The 17621-nt window shown below is 32.3% G+C and overlaps 1 protein-coding gene across 1 annotated transcript in view; it reads right to left on the reverse strand.

Annotated features, from left to right (window-relative positions):
* Positions 1 to 17621, reverse strand: part of LOC143199104 (limbic system-associated membrane protein) — a 565114-nt gene that overhangs the window by 272780 nt on the left and 274713 nt on the right. Inside the window, exon 5 of the mRNA XM_076408852.1 lies at positions 17363 to 17460. Coding sequence (XP_076264967.1) covers positions 17363 to 17460 — 98 coding nt within the window. The remainder of the gene's footprint in view (positions 1 to 17362; positions 17461 to 17621) is intronic.

The following is a 17621-nucleotide window of genomic DNA, read 5'->3' on the forward strand; positions in this document are numbered from 1 at the left end:
GTGATAACGTCAAGTTTGGTGCCTGAGGACGTGCATTACTCTTATTATTTATTCAAAAGAAAAAAGCTGATGAGAGCCATCGTTTGCTGGTAAAAATTTACGCTAAGCATGATCTAACCTCAAAAACATATGAGACGTGGTTTCGAAAATTCAAAAGTGATGATTTTTATGTGTAAGACAAGGAATGTCCTGGTAGACAGAAATAATTTGAAGATGCGAAACTGCAAGAGTTACTAGATCAAGACGCAGCTCGAAAATAAAGGTTGGAGAAAACAAAAAGATGGGAATATGGATGCCATATCAATTGAAATACCGGAAAATAAAAAATCAAAAAATTATCTGTGAAACGCTGCTTCAAATATTTTATCGGAAGCCATTTACGTGGTGAGAAGTACACAAATTCTGAAAAGGCCAAGCTTAAAATAATGGTTATCACACGACAAAGCCGGCCGTTTGACCCTAAGGCTAAATCGTTTTGATCGCTCTCTATTTGGTGGCACCAGAGCGGCGTGTTGTTTTACTGGTGGAATTTGGTGAAAAATTTAATTGTGATCGCTGTGAACAATCGGTTTGATCAGTTTGAACCATGCATTGATCGAAAAACTTCCATAATGGGGCCGATGATACGATAAAGTGATTTTGCAGCACGATAAAGCTCTGTCTCACAAAACAAAAGCCGGCCAACTAAGCGCTGAAAGCACTTCTATACGGACATATTATTGCACTCGCTATACTCTGCAGAACTTGCGCCGTCGGACTAACAACTGCTCGCATCAATGGTACACGCGATTGCAAAGGAGTTCTTCGCCAACCTCGAAGAAAATGGCTCGCTGAATAGTTTTACTCAATGGGCAAACATTTTCTTTGGAGTGCCATCCATTAATTGCCTGAAAAATAGACACAATGTATAGAATCAAATCGCGAATACTTTTAAATACATTTTTCCATTTTCTTGAAAATTATGTTCTTTTTCTCGAAAGAAACAGTAATTACTCTCCGGTACCTTGGTATAGACTCCAGTGATCTGACATTAGAGAGTGTTCCTTTTACTTGAAAATATCCAGATTTCATTTATTCATAAATTAAACGTGTTGGTTAAATTTCGAATGCTTTGCAGACTGAGGCAGTTTTCTTCCGTCAGTTCACCTATGCCCCACATATATCATACCGACTATTGAAGAAACTAGAACTACTGGTGGCCTAACGAGAACCTGTGTTATTTTTTACACCATATTTTAAATGCTTATTAAAACAACGCATTAAAAGGAGAACAGTCTTATGATATGTCCGAAGTACTTTTACTACCTAATCCACTTTTTCTTTGCATATGAATGAATATACGATTTTATTCTACTAAAATAATTTCCTTTGAGAAAAAAAATTTCGTGGGTCCACGGAGTAGCAATACTGGAAATCAGTTCATAATTTAATTCAAACAAATATTTAAAACAACACTTGCCACATTTGCCAACAAACACTTAAAATGAAACACCACCTTATGAGCTATATACATCTATTAAGACTGCAGAGACTGCTACAACATATAATAATCAATATATTTTTCATTCTGACAATATGACGATACCGAGTCATAAGCACGATGTTGGTTTGGTGGCGGTCCATTTTCGATCCAGACAACAGTTTTGACCTCTGAAAGAAAACCTAATGGCAATAGAAGCAATATAAGCTCATTACTATATATTTTTATATATAAAGAAAACAACCTTCATTGCGGGGGTAGAAGATACTGTTCTGAGCAAATGGTACCTAAAATCACAGTAGTTTTTTTTTAAGTAGATTTTTTATTAGGCTATATGTTATTCTGAAAATACTACAACAAAACTTAGAATTAAAACATACCAACAATAGTTCTAAAATATGAAATAAAATTATAATTACATTCCTGGAAGCAAGCAAGAAGATATTGTTTATTAAAAAAATTGTCAAGAATATCTGGATCAAAATATGTCAAGAACAAGAAATTAGAAAAAAGCCACCAAAATTACAATTACGTGCCTGGAAAGTGATTGAGGTCAAAGCAACGGCTAATGCGGATCACGGCCCATTCCATCGAAACTATTTACAGAGAAAAGTCCACTTTAAAATGGTTTTCACGTAAAAAAACGTTATTCCACTCACGCAATTAGGCGATTTCGCACGGCCTTTTGTTTTTCACATAATTCGATGAAATTGATATAACGTTTACGTGTTTGATAAATGAGACCGTCTAGTCGGCAACATTAATTACCAGCGTAATACTGGGATAAAACTTTTACATGAACGATGTTGTTATATGTAATATTGCTAGAAATGTAAATGAGCTGGAGCAGGCTGTGCAAGCATGGTATTTTCATTATCATTCACTGGATATTTAGAAAAGTTTCTCAATCATTTATAAATAAATAAATAACAGACAAGTTTTAATATGGTAATGATAATTGCTTCCTAAATACCATACTAAGGGTATTATTTCTAAGGTTTAAAATATTCTTAAGTTAAATCCCAACTTGTTGGAAAAACTGTACATGATATAGATATATAAAAATAGTACATTAGCGCTGATACCTGAATCCTGAAGGAAACTGTCAAAGAAATGTACATGGTCTTTATCCTGTCTGGACAGATTTTAATTGTGCGTGTTTTGTTTGTGTTTGTTTTGTGTTCTGTTTATTTTTGCGTGTCGTTATAAACAATTTATTTTTGCAAGCGTCCCCTGTTATTCGTTTGCCAAATTTCATTTCACAAACTCTTCTGAATATTATTGTTCTCGGCCATTTCCCAGATAAAATATCAGATCATAGCTAGGTCTTCAATCTAGCTTTAATGATCTTGTAGCTTAGACTGCGTTAGTTTTACCAGAAGGACTACTAAATTACATTAACAAAAGCCTCGAGTAACTGTAAAGATATTGGTAATACAACACCTACCTGTCTATACCGTGTAAACAATTTATTTTTGCGTGTCGTTATAAACAATTTATTTTTGCACGCTTCGACTGTTATTCGTCTGCCAAATTTCATTTCACAAACTCTTCTGAATATCATTGTTCATGGCCATTACCCACATAAAATATCAAATCATAGCTAGATATTCAATCTAGTTTTAATGATTTTATAGCTTAGGCCATTGAGTTAAGGATCTGAATTCTATACTCCTCTGAGTAAGCTGTCTTCAATGTGGCCAATGTTGTTTTAAATAAATATCATTTGCTTTATTTCTACAATGATAAAATTTCTTAATTTTATTTCCACTGATATTTGTTTCCTGTTTTTCCATTGAAGTTTTCTGATTTATTTGCTTCTTTTTATTATTTATGGAAGGAGGTCATTTTTTTGCTCTAGATAATTAGAGCACTTACACTTCTATCAGGCCACTATTCAAAGTAAGCTAGATGATTCCACGTAATATACGGTTCATTTAAAATAGCTGTATTTTATTTATTTCCTAAAATCATGGTATATTATTTTTCAATTTGCCCTCATATCTTTTATGATTTTTACCCATACGAGCAAAATTATATTTGAACTAGTTGAAGTAAACCTGAAAGAAAGTAGATAATGAGACCAAGAAAGAACTTTTCTGAAACTAGCACATTGAAAAGATGTTCGAAGGACAGAAGTTACCCAATAAGGGACCCTTTGTATATTTCAACTGCTCGGAACTTAAATCTCGAATTTGTTTGTGAGCTAGAAAGGTCTCAAATCGCCTTAAATCCTAATAAAACGCATACTTTCACTTTTATCTTATGGTTGTTGACCTATACATTAATTTTAACAAATTTAAAACAAACGTTGCTACTATGTATTATGTCGTGTCGGGTACATTTGTAACCTACCTCATGCAGAAGCCTCACTTACAGGCTTCAGTTTTAACTGTATCTGGGCATTTACAAAATAAATTTTCACTGCGTTGAAAATATATGAATATATACCGCGTAAATCGCATTTGTGGAAAGTGTTAATTTTTTACTGAAGGTCATCGAATGCTGTGTGAAGTATATAGCAACCGTGGTTGATCGATTTCAACATGTGAGTCGCTATCAACCACAGTTGATGCATTTGAACCAAGCACTGCGCCAAATAAGTCCAGAATACAAGCATGTAATACAACAATATGATTTTTCAGCATGTTAACGCTCGACCACATGCTGCAAAACCGGTGAAAACATAATTCGAAAACTAAAGCGGATATGGTTCCCCCACACATCATATTTTCGGGACCTGGCTTCTTCTGCTTACTACTTGTTCCGCCTGTCTAAGTGGATCTTCACCTCTTCTTATTAAGGTACCAAAAAATGGACCAATAAATGGACAATAATTGTGGATACCCTCGAAAGATACATGGCTCTTTGGAGATGGAATCTATAAATTTCCTGAGAGGTGGGAAAAAGTAACGGTTCTCGATGGACAGTACTTTGAATAAAATAAACTGAACCAATTATTCACAGTAAAGCTTCAAATTAAAAAAAAACTTTTAACACTAATTTATTGGCCTAATAATTGAAACTTCATATATCCTATACTGTAATAGAAGCTGAGCTCGCTTTTTGATAAACTCTGTACAACCCGAGGTCCGATTTACAAGGTGAGATCCGAAATCGGAGCTCGGCTTATAATCCCCAATTTTTTAGTGATTCGGAGTATATACGGTCTAAAACGCGTAATAGAAAATAATTACCGGAGCTCACTTACATTTATATACAAATTTAGGTTCGAGAGTTGACTGTAAGGGGGTCAACCAAAAATATACACACACTATACAAGATGAGCTCCGATATATGCGGCAACATCGTGCAAGAAAATTTCGTCTCGGTTATTAGTGATAGCTTACCTTTGAGTATTACTTTCATAAAATAATATGAAATCTTTAGGAGAGGAGCCAAGGTATTTATTTTACAATATTTAGTAATTGTAATAATATATTAATGAATTATGATTTATACGGTTAAAAATATATTAAAATAATTTCATTATTTGTACTATCATAATTATTTGTTATAACTCTTAACCTTTTGCTGTTATATATATTTTTGTTACTAATAAGTATTTAAATTAGGGTCTATCTGAATTGTTGACTATGCCAATTTAAGCTATTGTTTGCCAATATAAACCACCCTAAGTATAAGCCGTTGTTTAATATAATTAATATTTCATTTCTGTTTTATAAGAAATTACATTATTGTTAGTTGTTCATTTTTGATTTACCAGAAATTATAACTCAAAAAACTATTCAATAATTATAAGTTTTTTCTATTGACGGCTCACCGACCTATCTCAACAACCGAAATGTGTAGCGAGTCCTAATTTAGTTCTAATTTGTCAGCGTTTCTAATAATATTTAAGTTCATATCATTATAAGTCTGAAGTAAAAAATTCGACTGCGGTCTTTTATACTTGTCGATTGCCTTAAACGCATATAAGAATATATTTTAACGAATTTTACGTTTCATGTATTTATTTATTTTCTAATTTATATATTGTTACTTTCTAAAATTCATTAACTATGTAATATTTTAACAAAATCAGCTAACAGCATGAGAATCAATTGCAAAGCATCCATAGCCAATAAGCTAATTTTATTCACAAACATATATTTTAACGTATTTCTGTATAATGTCGCGAAATGTTTTTTTTGTTCATATAGTAATTATTATTACGTATATTGGTAAATTTTTATATTAGCCTATCAGCAAAAATCAAAAAGGCAAGCAATGTTAGTAACCTCTAATTTGTTAATTAGTTTTAAATGGCAAGATAGGGTCCTTTAACTCTTGACTGAAATACAGTTAGATATCTCGCTTAAATTTTATACAAGAAGTAATCTTTCTTTTCTTCTACTAGATATATTTACAGCTAGTTAACAACCAACGATTAATTTACTCTATTGCAAAACAAGAAATTGTAATGTTTTTAAGCCCGCATAATTATATTCAAATTATAATTCATTATTGCCATAATATATTAGGCATGTGTAATACACAAAATATATTATTTATACTATCCACCAACTGTACTATGATATTTTATTACTAAATACATCATATTTTATGACATTTATTTATTGACAACTATTTCTTTCAACACATTTCAATCATATGTTAAAAACGAAAAGTCTATAATGCCTAGTTATGATGTTTCCTTTTTCCTGTTTTCTTTTACTCCCTTTTTCCTAAATTGCGAAAATTATAATTTCTTATAGTTTGTTTTTAATTATAACCATAATACAAACATTAAGAACTATACATATATAATGTAAAACCTCTTAATTGTTTGAGAAAGTTATATAAAAATGTCATTGGTAACTATTTAAAATCATATAACAGAATTATATTACTAATTCAGAAGTGGATTATTATAAAATAAGATTCTACGATATGATTTCTTCGAAACAAGTATGCTTATGAAACTAAGAATATTGCCAATTTATAACGGTAACAATAATGAAATTTTTAACAATAAAATATTAAGCACATTCTGCCGCAAAATTAACTTATATAGGTTAACTATTACCGAAGAGAATTTGATATTACTACATTATATATGGAATAAATGTTGCTAATATATTAAATTATTAAATAATTACAGTTATAAAAATATAAATATATATAAATATAATTATATATATATATATATATATATATATATATATATATATATATATATATATATATATATATATAGGACCCCACCTTGTATTGCAAATATATAAAAATGCATGTATATAAATTTTTGAAAATAACTTACCCCCCGGTCCTCCCCTTAAATGTTCTTCTCTTTTTATTGCTAAAAAGCTAATTTAATTCAAATTATTTTTACCGGATCGGGTGGATCTCAGGATGTCATAGTTATGACGTGGAGCTCATCTTGTATTGCATATAATAATTATACATATACAATGCATATTTATTATATAATTTCGAACGACTATATAACTAAATAAGTTACCTTTATAATCAAAAAAGGAAACTAATTTTAATTTACACTTTATTGTTAAAGACGATCTGTCTAAAGCGCACAAAATAGACTTAAGTATAACTTTTTACATTTTAATTAAAAAGCATTTTCTATACTCGAAGCCTAACGACTAATTAAAGTTCCTTTTTACAGATTTCTAAAAAGATTTAATTCAGAGTATAATTATTTCAAAAACATTAAATTTTAAGGAAACCGAAAATGGCTTCTTCATTGGTTTGTATAAAATTTGCAACATCTAAATAATTTTGATGACATTAAATATATTAATACTCTTAATTTTATAATAAATAATAGAATATAGTAATAAATAATATATTATTCTTTCTATTATCTAAATACAATTATGAGACCAAAGAAATTATAAACATATATTAGAAAATTCTCAGTGTTAATTTTTAATTGAACGTTTAACATACTTTTTACGAAAATTCAGAAGGTATAAAAAAATTAACTATAACTTTTTACACTTTAATTAATTATACGTCTTGAGACTTAACGGTTTATTAAGCTTTCAAAGGTTAATTGCTAATTAAAACTTTGTATTCTTTCGTAGAGTTTTGGAAATATCTTCGAAGGAAAGTATAAATCCTATGAAAAATTTTCATAAGCCTCCAGAAAGTATACATTGGATAATATTGACTTCAAGAACTTAAAAATTAATTTCAATCAATATAGGAGATTAGCTCCAACAAGTACATATATTTAAAATTATCACTCATTATGAATATTACTGAATGAACGAATGTTAATAAATCTATAATAAATACGACTCGTATTTATCAGGCCGATATAAATAATCTGATTTATCCGCTGGAAGTTGCCAAGGAAATTAATACAACCACAATTCTAAAAAGGCTCCTGACATTGTTGATTACTGCTTATTTAATATTGAAGCATATTCCGAGATTATGTAATGTAGCTCAAATTGTTATACTTCAAAAACATAACAAACCGTCACAACAAGTTAGATCTTACAGGCTTATTCCACTGTTACCTGGGATATCAAAATTTTTTTGGAAAGAACTCTATTTAACCATTTATTGATATATCCGATCTGCAGTATGGATTTCGGGATTACTAGTCAGCCTTTCGCCAAGTGCGTAAAGTAACAGCGGTAGCTGAAAAGACATTTGAAGAAAAAAAATTCTACCCTGCAATATTCCTGAATGTTTACAAGCTTTCAATCGAATATAGAATTTGATACTAATCAACGAAATGAGCATATCGTTAACGCGGAACTACATTTCGAAAGAAAATTTAGAATTTCTCATGAAAGGGCATTCTCAACATTTAAACCCATTTCGGCGGGAATTTCTCTGTATACTGTCTTTCGATCACTCTTGTACTTGCTATACAATTTTGGTATCCCAACAACAAACAAATAGTACTAGGACATTTGATGGTGACACAGTTATTATAGAAAAAGATATATTTCTATTTAACGCTATAGGAAAGGTACAAGTGATTGTTAACAAGATAAACAAATGGACTAGAGACTGGAAAATACACTTAATAGTTCCAAACCTGTCGAAATAAATTTTGCGTTGTGGCGAAATGACAAAATCCTAATTATATCACTTAACGGATGCTCAGCATCCATCTTGATGATAGTTTAAATTGGAAACAATATATTTGTCAAAAACAGAGCAGGTCAGTCTCAGTATCAAACAATAGACTGGTTAGTCGGATTATAATCTCAACTTGATTTAAAATAAGAGATTGGTTTCTGTTAAGCAAGAAGCCAATTTGGACCGGAGTGCAAATATAGGGTTGCACTAAAATATGAGACCAAATACCAAACCGAAGCTGCCAAAATAAAGTTGTTCGATTAACCAACAATCTTAATTATCTCTATGTTACCAACGAAGAGCTACACGATGACTTCGAAATCAAATCGATTTTTATGTTCTCCAGAATTTCTCCTTCAAATGTGAACTAAGGTTACTAAATCTATGAATATGCACTTTTGTAGTTTATAAGTGTTACTCTTAACTTCAGCTTAAATAGTTTAATAGTGTTTTAATTTAGAAAATACATACTGATTTATTTGTGTTGCGACCCAATTATAGTTATTTATATATAAGAATGTCGTGCAAATGTAGGTTTATAAAAATTGTAAAATATTTTCTTTTGTATTATTTAGGGGCCTCATTTATTAGACCATTTAACTGTTTTTCATAATAGTTGTGACATGTAAAAAGATTTATTTAAGACAACATAAAACATTTTTACATATTAAAACTTATAAAGCATTTTATAGAATATCTGGTGAAACTGTAACAACCAAGGAAGGCACCGAGTAAACAGAACACACGTTGTCGAGCGTCTCGGAAAATGGGGCTTCGAGTACCGATGCTAGATGAAGCGTGTCAGAAGTTAGACGTAGTAGAGGCCCCAGTTTGTCCAATTTTCGATAATTCCTTAGTAGTCCGAAAGGAATGTGTTCTATCGGCATGATATGTTCCTAGCTGGAAGGGTCTTTCTCACACCGATATTCTGAACGTATCAGAGTACAGCTTGAACCAGATTTCTCCACCATCACCAAGAACCCAAGAAATGAGCTTCAGCGATAAAACAGATGTCAAGGGACAAAGTATTACCAGAATCAGAATGAAGCAAGAATAGTATAATTCGTATCGTGTTTATAATAATCGGTTGGGTCCGATGATTCAGTATCATACAAAACCAGGCATATGATTTAGTAAGTTATTTTCATCTAATTCATAATTATTTTCACCATAACCTATTGATTTAACATCCTTAAATGTATATAATCTTTATCTTATTATATTAAATAAACAACTCCTCTTTGACCATTAGTTTACGCAAAGAAGAGAAAAAATCATCTGTGTTTTATTTATAACATTGGTTTCTCTCCAACAACTCAACAAATTACTTACTGAATATTAATGCAAGACTTTCATTTTAAGAAAAATCACTGAGGAGTTTTTATTTTAAAAAAATACAGTCAGTTGGAACTATTTTGTCCCAAGACAATGTGTTCGCTTGTTTAATTTTTGGAAAACCGCATTTTATATTTTTCACCTAATTAAAACTAAATCGGTTTCATTAAAACGCAGAGCAAGAACATCTTTACCGATAATGGTTACGCGCTTAATTATGTTTTTCTATTTAAAGTTATTGTTAATTTTAGCTGATAAATAAACTACGGAATTCTATCAATCGTGTACGAACGAGAGACGGGAGACAGAATGGACATTTTAGCGACGTAATCGATTTGTAAACAGAAACCCGGGGCGAAAGAAAAACGCCCCTAGATTAACGATAATTAGGTTGGGGCAACGAAAAAGGAAAAGCGAGTTAATTAGGCTAGGTAGAATTTTTGCCACGACTCCGTAATAGAAAATTTCCGGCGCGCGCGCTCTGAGACTGTTTATCTAATAAGAGGCTCGTTACGAATTTAACCTATTTTAAACAGACTTATTTAAATATTTAAATCACTTAAAAGTTACAAAGGAGTCGTCGACTAAAGTTTAAAAGGTTATTAAAACGTGTTCCGAAATTAGTGGAGCGCGTTTTCAAGGATCTAATTAATGTAATGTCGTCTTGAGATGATCGTGATGCTTTATTTTTCCACTCTTTTGGTCCGTCTTGCATTTTAATGCGCGATTTATTAGCTGACTCAAGTTAATCAGTATAAATATCACTTTCTAATGAATCATCGATTGTTAAGCTTGTTTGAGTTATTTACATGTCCTATATCCATGAGATGTTTCCAATAGCCTTTTACTGTATTAGCACATGAGCTAAAGTCCCTCGATAGAAAATAATAAATTGGGGAAAAGTAATTTAACTTTACATCTTACTTACACTTTAATTTATATCTTTAATCTTAATTTATAGTATATCCAAAACAATAGTGACGCGCGTCATCAATATGTGGCTGTCAAAAGTAGTTAATTCATTTTAGTCAGACAATATTTGTCTTCTCATTTGATTGTATTTAAAAAGAAATGCTACTTGACAAGTTCGAATATGTAACCGAATGAGCCTGCAAAATTCGCCCGTTTGTCAAACGTCTCCAAATTCTTCAAAATATTATAATTATGGATTATGAACCGGCAAGCGTTGTTTTAACGCTTTGTTTTACTAAATTTCAAATCGCCGCTTATTATTAGTCAGGTTTAAAATGCCGAGGCCGCTATAGAGTCAGAGCCAAAATCTAATTAGGTCTGTAATCAGTTATTTCGAACAGGAACGAGACAATGGAGGCGCCCTCCTGCCAGCACAATATGTTAGAGAGGTCAGCATTTTTACTGGTAAATATTAATTGCGCCGGTTTTTTTTGAAAATATTTTAGAGTGTTGCCGCTGCATTGAATATTAGTACGGACATGATCATTAAAATCTGTCAAATCTGTCTGGAAATCATCTTTATGCTAGACGGGTGATGAATTAGGACCAGCTTGATGTTAGCTGTATCATAATTCAATTTTATGAGACGTATAAAAATGCATAAAAATTTATAAAAATGCAGGAAAACTTGCCACAGAGATGGTGCTATTATGGAGTACAACAAAGCATCTAATAACTTATTTATTATATTGTATTGCGTCGCAACAATATTTGTATTATCTATTGATAACAATTTTAGTCCTCTTTACGGCTTTTTTAGAGCTGTAATTTATAAACCCATTGGATAATATTTATGTGAGCATCCATCCTGTATCAGAACAATTAACGATAACAAGAATCTGAATTGGTATTTGAAAATGGTATGGTATTCCCTAGGATACAAAGAGTTATACAGAATTATGGAATTCCCAACACTAAATGAAAAAACGCCCAAGTCCCGCCCTCAATCGAGTACCCAACAATGGAGCTGGACCTATAAAAACCCCGACACAGGTACTCGACGGTGAAAAATTCGAACGCAATCCCTACAATAAAGGCTGATTCTTCCACGGACATCGCCTTAACAAACCAGGAAAAAGCTGAGCTTGTCGCCAATTTATTCGAGAATCAAACTGAATGCATTCCATCTCCTGACCCAACTCAACAGACGTTCTCTATCATAAATGACACTATCACCTCTCTAAGAGGAAAAACTTCCAATCACTTCATCTCCCGAGGAGCATAGCCTCTCCTAGAGACCTACAGCTCTCGATAAAACGTCTGTCTTCTAAAAAAAAGCTCCAGGCCTGGATGGTATAATAGCAAACCATGTGAAAATCCTCACTAGCAAGCAAGTACCAGAGCTTGCCAACATCATCAATTCCATTATGAACCATATTAAAACATTTCCTGAAGAATTAGAAGCATCCCTGTTATTCCTAAAAAGAAAACTATGTCCAATCCGTCTGACTGTAGACGCATCACTATGATTAGTTCACTTTCCAAACTTGCCGAAAATAAAAGGATACTACACGCTTCAAATAGTTTCACTGACGCACGTAACATAATACCGAATGAACAATTCGTTTTCCGTGTCAAACACTCAAGCCTTCTTCAAGCTGCCCGCATCGCAGCAACAATCCTCCAGGCATTAAGGAAAGGTCGAAAATAGTATGGAAAACATCCAAGACCCACCCTCAATCAAGCATCCAAAGATGGACATATAAAAGCCTCGACACAGATACACGACGGTCGTAGGAAATGGCATGTACAGCCTATTATTTCCTCTACTCTGCAGAAAAAGCAAACTCCCAATCCCACAGAATGCGACTCTGTATAAAATGCTAGTCCGTCCAATCTGCCTCAATGAAGCACAGATGTGGTACAACTATATCTCGGACAGACAACTTGAACTACTCTAAGTGTTCCAACCAAAAAAGTCCGTGCGTTACTAAGAGCCCTATGGTTTATGAGGAACGTCAATACACACCTCGAGTCAGGGATCCCGTTTGTGAAAAATTTCATAAACATGCTCAGTGTGAGGTTCTCCATAGGAATCTTAGATCACGATAACAACTTAATAAAATCCCTACCCGTCCATGAACCCCGGTAGTAAACAAACTACGACAGTCCCAGTCGTAACCCAGGCTCTCAGTCGCCCGCAAAACAATCATATCCCGAACCTGAAGCGACATCAGCTGAAGATCATTTGGTTCTAGCTGGTCATTATTGTAAACGAAAAAAAACACAACGGTCGTCCAATCTCTCAGAAAGTGACTCTGTACAAAATGCTAGTCCGTCCAGTCTGCCTCTACAGAGCACAGTTGTGGTACAGGTGTGTCTCTGAGAGCCAACTTGAACTACTCCAAGTGCTCCAATCCAAAAAAGTGCGCGCGTTACTCGATGCCCCACGGTTTATGAGGAACGTCAACAATCCAGTCCAATTCATCCAATCGATGACCCGCTAGAACCAAATGGTTCGCTTTAGATTTGGGATAGTTGAGTGTTTTGCCAGCGACAGAGACCCTGGGTTACGACTGGGATTGTCGTAGTTGGTTATCTACCGAGGATTGTGAATGGGTAGGAATTTGATCAGGATGTTGTCGTATTCTAAGGCGCCTAGGGAGAGCCTTACACTCAGAATGTTTGCGAAATTCTTCACGAACGGGATGCCTGTTTCGAGATGAGTAGTTCCTCATAAACCATGAGGCAATGAGTAAAGCGCGGACTTTTTTTGGATTGAAACGCTTGAAATAGTGCAAGTTGCTTTTGATAGGCGTACATGTACCACATCTGTGCTCCGAAGAGACAGATTGGACGGACTAGAATTTTATACAGAGTCGCCTTCTGGAGAATTAGGAGTTCTGGAGTGGGAAATCAGCCATGTATAGGTTAAACAAGACAGGGGCTAGTGAAGCTAGCGGAGCTCCTGCGGAGATTTGCTTTCGAAAAAGATCTACCGCCCAAGTATGAATCTATCAGGGAGATTAGGTCATTCGGTAGACCAAGCTTTTTAGTTTTGAAAATTAAACCGTCATGCCAAACTTGGACGAAATCTTTGGAAACATCTAAAATATGGCTCTAGTTTTTCGACCTTTTCTTAATTCCTGGAAGATTGTTGCTGCGATGCGGGCAGCTTGAGGAAGGCTTGAGTATTTGATACGGAAACCGAATATTTCATTCGGGATTATGTTGTGTGTGTCAGTGAAACTATTTGAAGCGTGTAGTATCGCTTTTTTTCGACAAGTTTGGAAAGTGAAGTAATCATGCTGATGCGCATACAGTCAGATGGATTGGACTTGGTTTTCTTTTTAGGAATGACAGCGATGAACGCATGTTTCTAATTCTTCAGGAAAACCCTTTGTATCCTAGGGAATACCATATTATTTGCAAATACCAATTCAGATTCTTGTTATCGCTAATTGTTCTGATACAGGATGCATGGTCATATTTAAAATAATTTATTAGGTGTGAATCGAAAACTTATTTAGAATGAAATGAGTCGCATTTAGGTCGAAAACATGCAGACTTTCCCACTTACTCAATTCAATCATACAATCCGATCAAAAAATCGAAATACATACGGGTTTTAATCCAACAGAATATCCCCGATTGTGATATGACAGAATATCCCCGATAAGGTTTGGGACGTTGAATTTAAGGGAATTTACGAACGAACGTTCTTGCCCAGACAAGAAAATCATCATTATATGGATCTCCTCTCCCTTGAAAATGTCAAGAAATATGTCTGCATAAAGGGGTGCACCATCAAAAATCTTTATACCGACTACAAATTCCGGAATTACTGGCTTTTAATTCAGTGAGAAGTGCTCTAGCTCCACCCGATTTTGTTTACGAGACTAGTGTTTCATGGTATTTTAATTCGTTGATAATTGGTAATTCGTTGAAATAACATATTAGTTTTTATTACGTAATTGAGATAGAAGAGAACATCAAATACGTATATAAGTTATAAATAATGAGTAAAATATTATAATTTTGTTACATTCATTTGTATATTATAGCTTATAGGAAAGATAACAATGGAAAGTGTTGTACGTTAACACTTAAACATTATATACCCTCATCATTTTTTAGATATTTCAAAAGACTAACAAATGGTAGATGCGTTGATAAAATATTATAAACTTTCGGATTAATATCAATATAAGAAGTTTTATAGCAATTGTGGAAATAAATTATAAGATAATACTTGAAGCTTTAGCTATCTAGAGAAAATAAATCAATCTGTTTTAAATTATATAACAATACCACCTTATGTATAGCATAATTTTCGATGAACGTTAAAATTTGACTCCGTTTGATACGTATATATACAGGTAAATAATATACGCTACGAAAATCTTGAAAATTTTCATGTTGGCGAGTAAAATCTAGCATATTTCTATGAATATTCACTAAATTTTGAGATACATTTCTAGTAATTTTGTAAGCGATCAAATTTATTTTGTTTTTCTTACAGATTCAATTATTATAAAACACTTTGCTTGTTTAGATACTTTTCTTGATAATTCCAAAAGTATATCTTTACTTTACTAAAGTTTTGCTCCTATAAATTGTTTTTAAGGTGTAGGTGTAAAATGAGTATGATATTAAAATTACATAATATCATAAAAATTTGATGTATAATAATAACAATAATATGAAAAATATAGAATAGAAATGTTCTAGAAAATTTGTTTTTCATTCGGAATTGATAGGACGTTTATAATTGAATAGAAATAAGAACACATAATTTTATAAAATAGGTAGAGGTTACAATATTTTTGAATCAGATATTTTAATAATATAGATACTACCTCATATTTGGTAAGTCATAACAAAATTGTATCAATAGCAAACCATGTTATTTCGTAATTTCAACTATGATATAATTATTTGAGACTCATACAAATAATAAATAAAACACATTAAACATAGCTTTACGTTTTTGAGCCACGTTAAATATTTCATAGTTCCTAAAAAACAGTAAATAAATTACCGTTATTGAAGCCATATCTATTCCTGGCCTTATTAAGATTTAATCATATTGCTCCAGCTTTTTTTGCCTTGGACGTGAAATAAATCATTTGTTTGAATTTTTACCCACGTATTATAACATTGAGGGTTTACACACACATATTGATACATATTAGAATGAATTCCATTGTATTTTATAGTCAGTATTTCATTGTTCCATTTGTATAAATTTAAAAAAATACTTAAAGACACTAAATAACGAATAAAAAATATTTTAAAAATTGAGCCGACTACAGAAGGTACATAAGGAACTCACTAAAAGGTAAAAAAGTACTCAAATTTACATATTTAACACAATAAAAACGTTTTAAAACAAAATATGTGCATAATAATCGTCCTAGTGACTAATTAAAAATAAACAAAATCTTATTTAACCTATCTGCTACCGATATTTTTTATACACACAACTTAGCTTAATACCTATATAAACTTATTTATCTACCTACACTAATATTTTAACAGAATTTGTTACTACAACGATTATTATGTACATATTTTATTTTAAAACGTATTTCTTGTGTGAAGAGTTTATTTATTTTAGTGACATCCATATATATTTTTTGAAGTCGGTTCAGTATCGTTTATATATTTCATTTTTCTCTTTTTAGTGTTAGATATTTATTCAATAATTTACGCAGTTATTTTATTAAGTATTACAATGGGTATGTCAAATTAAATCGCAGCACGTATGAAGAAAAATAATAATAAGAAAATAATGAATATAATGACCGAAAAGAGTTGATCTGGTAAATGTTCTAACCAAACTAGAACAACAAAAACCAGCCTGTAATCGAACCCGCGCCCTCCGCATGATAGTTGAACACTCTAACAACTGCACCATAAAGGCAGTTACCCATAGTATTCTTATGGTTTCTCATATGATATTAAAAAGCAAACAGAACGGCTTTTGCACTGAATGACCTTGGTAAGCAAACACTTACTAAAATTTCTTTAAAAACGCCTGAAAGGTATCGAGGTCCGGTCCCTACTTTCATCATCAACTTACCTAAATAACAAAGTAAACAATTAGTTGTATGAACGTCCTTATAATATTAAAATAATAATTCTCTAACTCCTAGCCGTCAAGTGTCTTCCGTCAGATCAGCCTAGCAATAACATTATACACAAATATCTGATTATTACAGATAAAAAATATGTAAAAATATTATAAGTGGTTTTGAAATTTGATCCTGACTTGATTTCAACGGAACTACCTCGGAAGTGTACCCTTTCGAATGATGATGAGTATTTTGAAAATCGTCCACAGTTGACGGAGATATCGGTGCACATACATAAAATATATATAGTTAAACATAGAGCCTTCTCGTTTTTGAAGTTGGTTAAAAAACATATAAAATATCCTGGAGTGATTTTTCAAAATTGTTAAAATTGAAATCATCATTTCCATTATTAAGATTATAGTCTTAATAAAACCTAAAGTCCTATAAAAATAGCCTATATGTTTAAAAATACTTTTGTATATAAAAAAATTACCTCTGGTTGATTTTCACCATGGACAATACAGACAAGCTGGGCCTCGTAACCCTCAGCGGAATGAACCACCGGATCCTCCACGGATATTTCTGGCGGATCTGGAAACAAAAACAAATCGATATTAACCATCTCATTACATCAATCACTCCATTTTCCTTATAAATATTCTTGGAAATAGAGCAACACCGTTAATTTTAGTTCTTTATTGTTTTTTTTTTGCTCTTTTTTGTTCCACCAATTTACATTTATTCATTTCCTT

This window comes from Rhynchophorus ferrugineus, unplaced genomic scaffold (assembly GCF_030347505.1).
Source record: "Rhynchophorus ferrugineus isolate W39M unplaced genomic scaffold, kcgeb_rfMv2 rfM6, whole genome shotgun sequence".
NCBI classification, from domain to species: Eukaryota; Metazoa; Arthropoda; class Insecta; order Coleoptera; family Curculionidae; genus Rhynchophorus; species Rhynchophorus ferrugineus.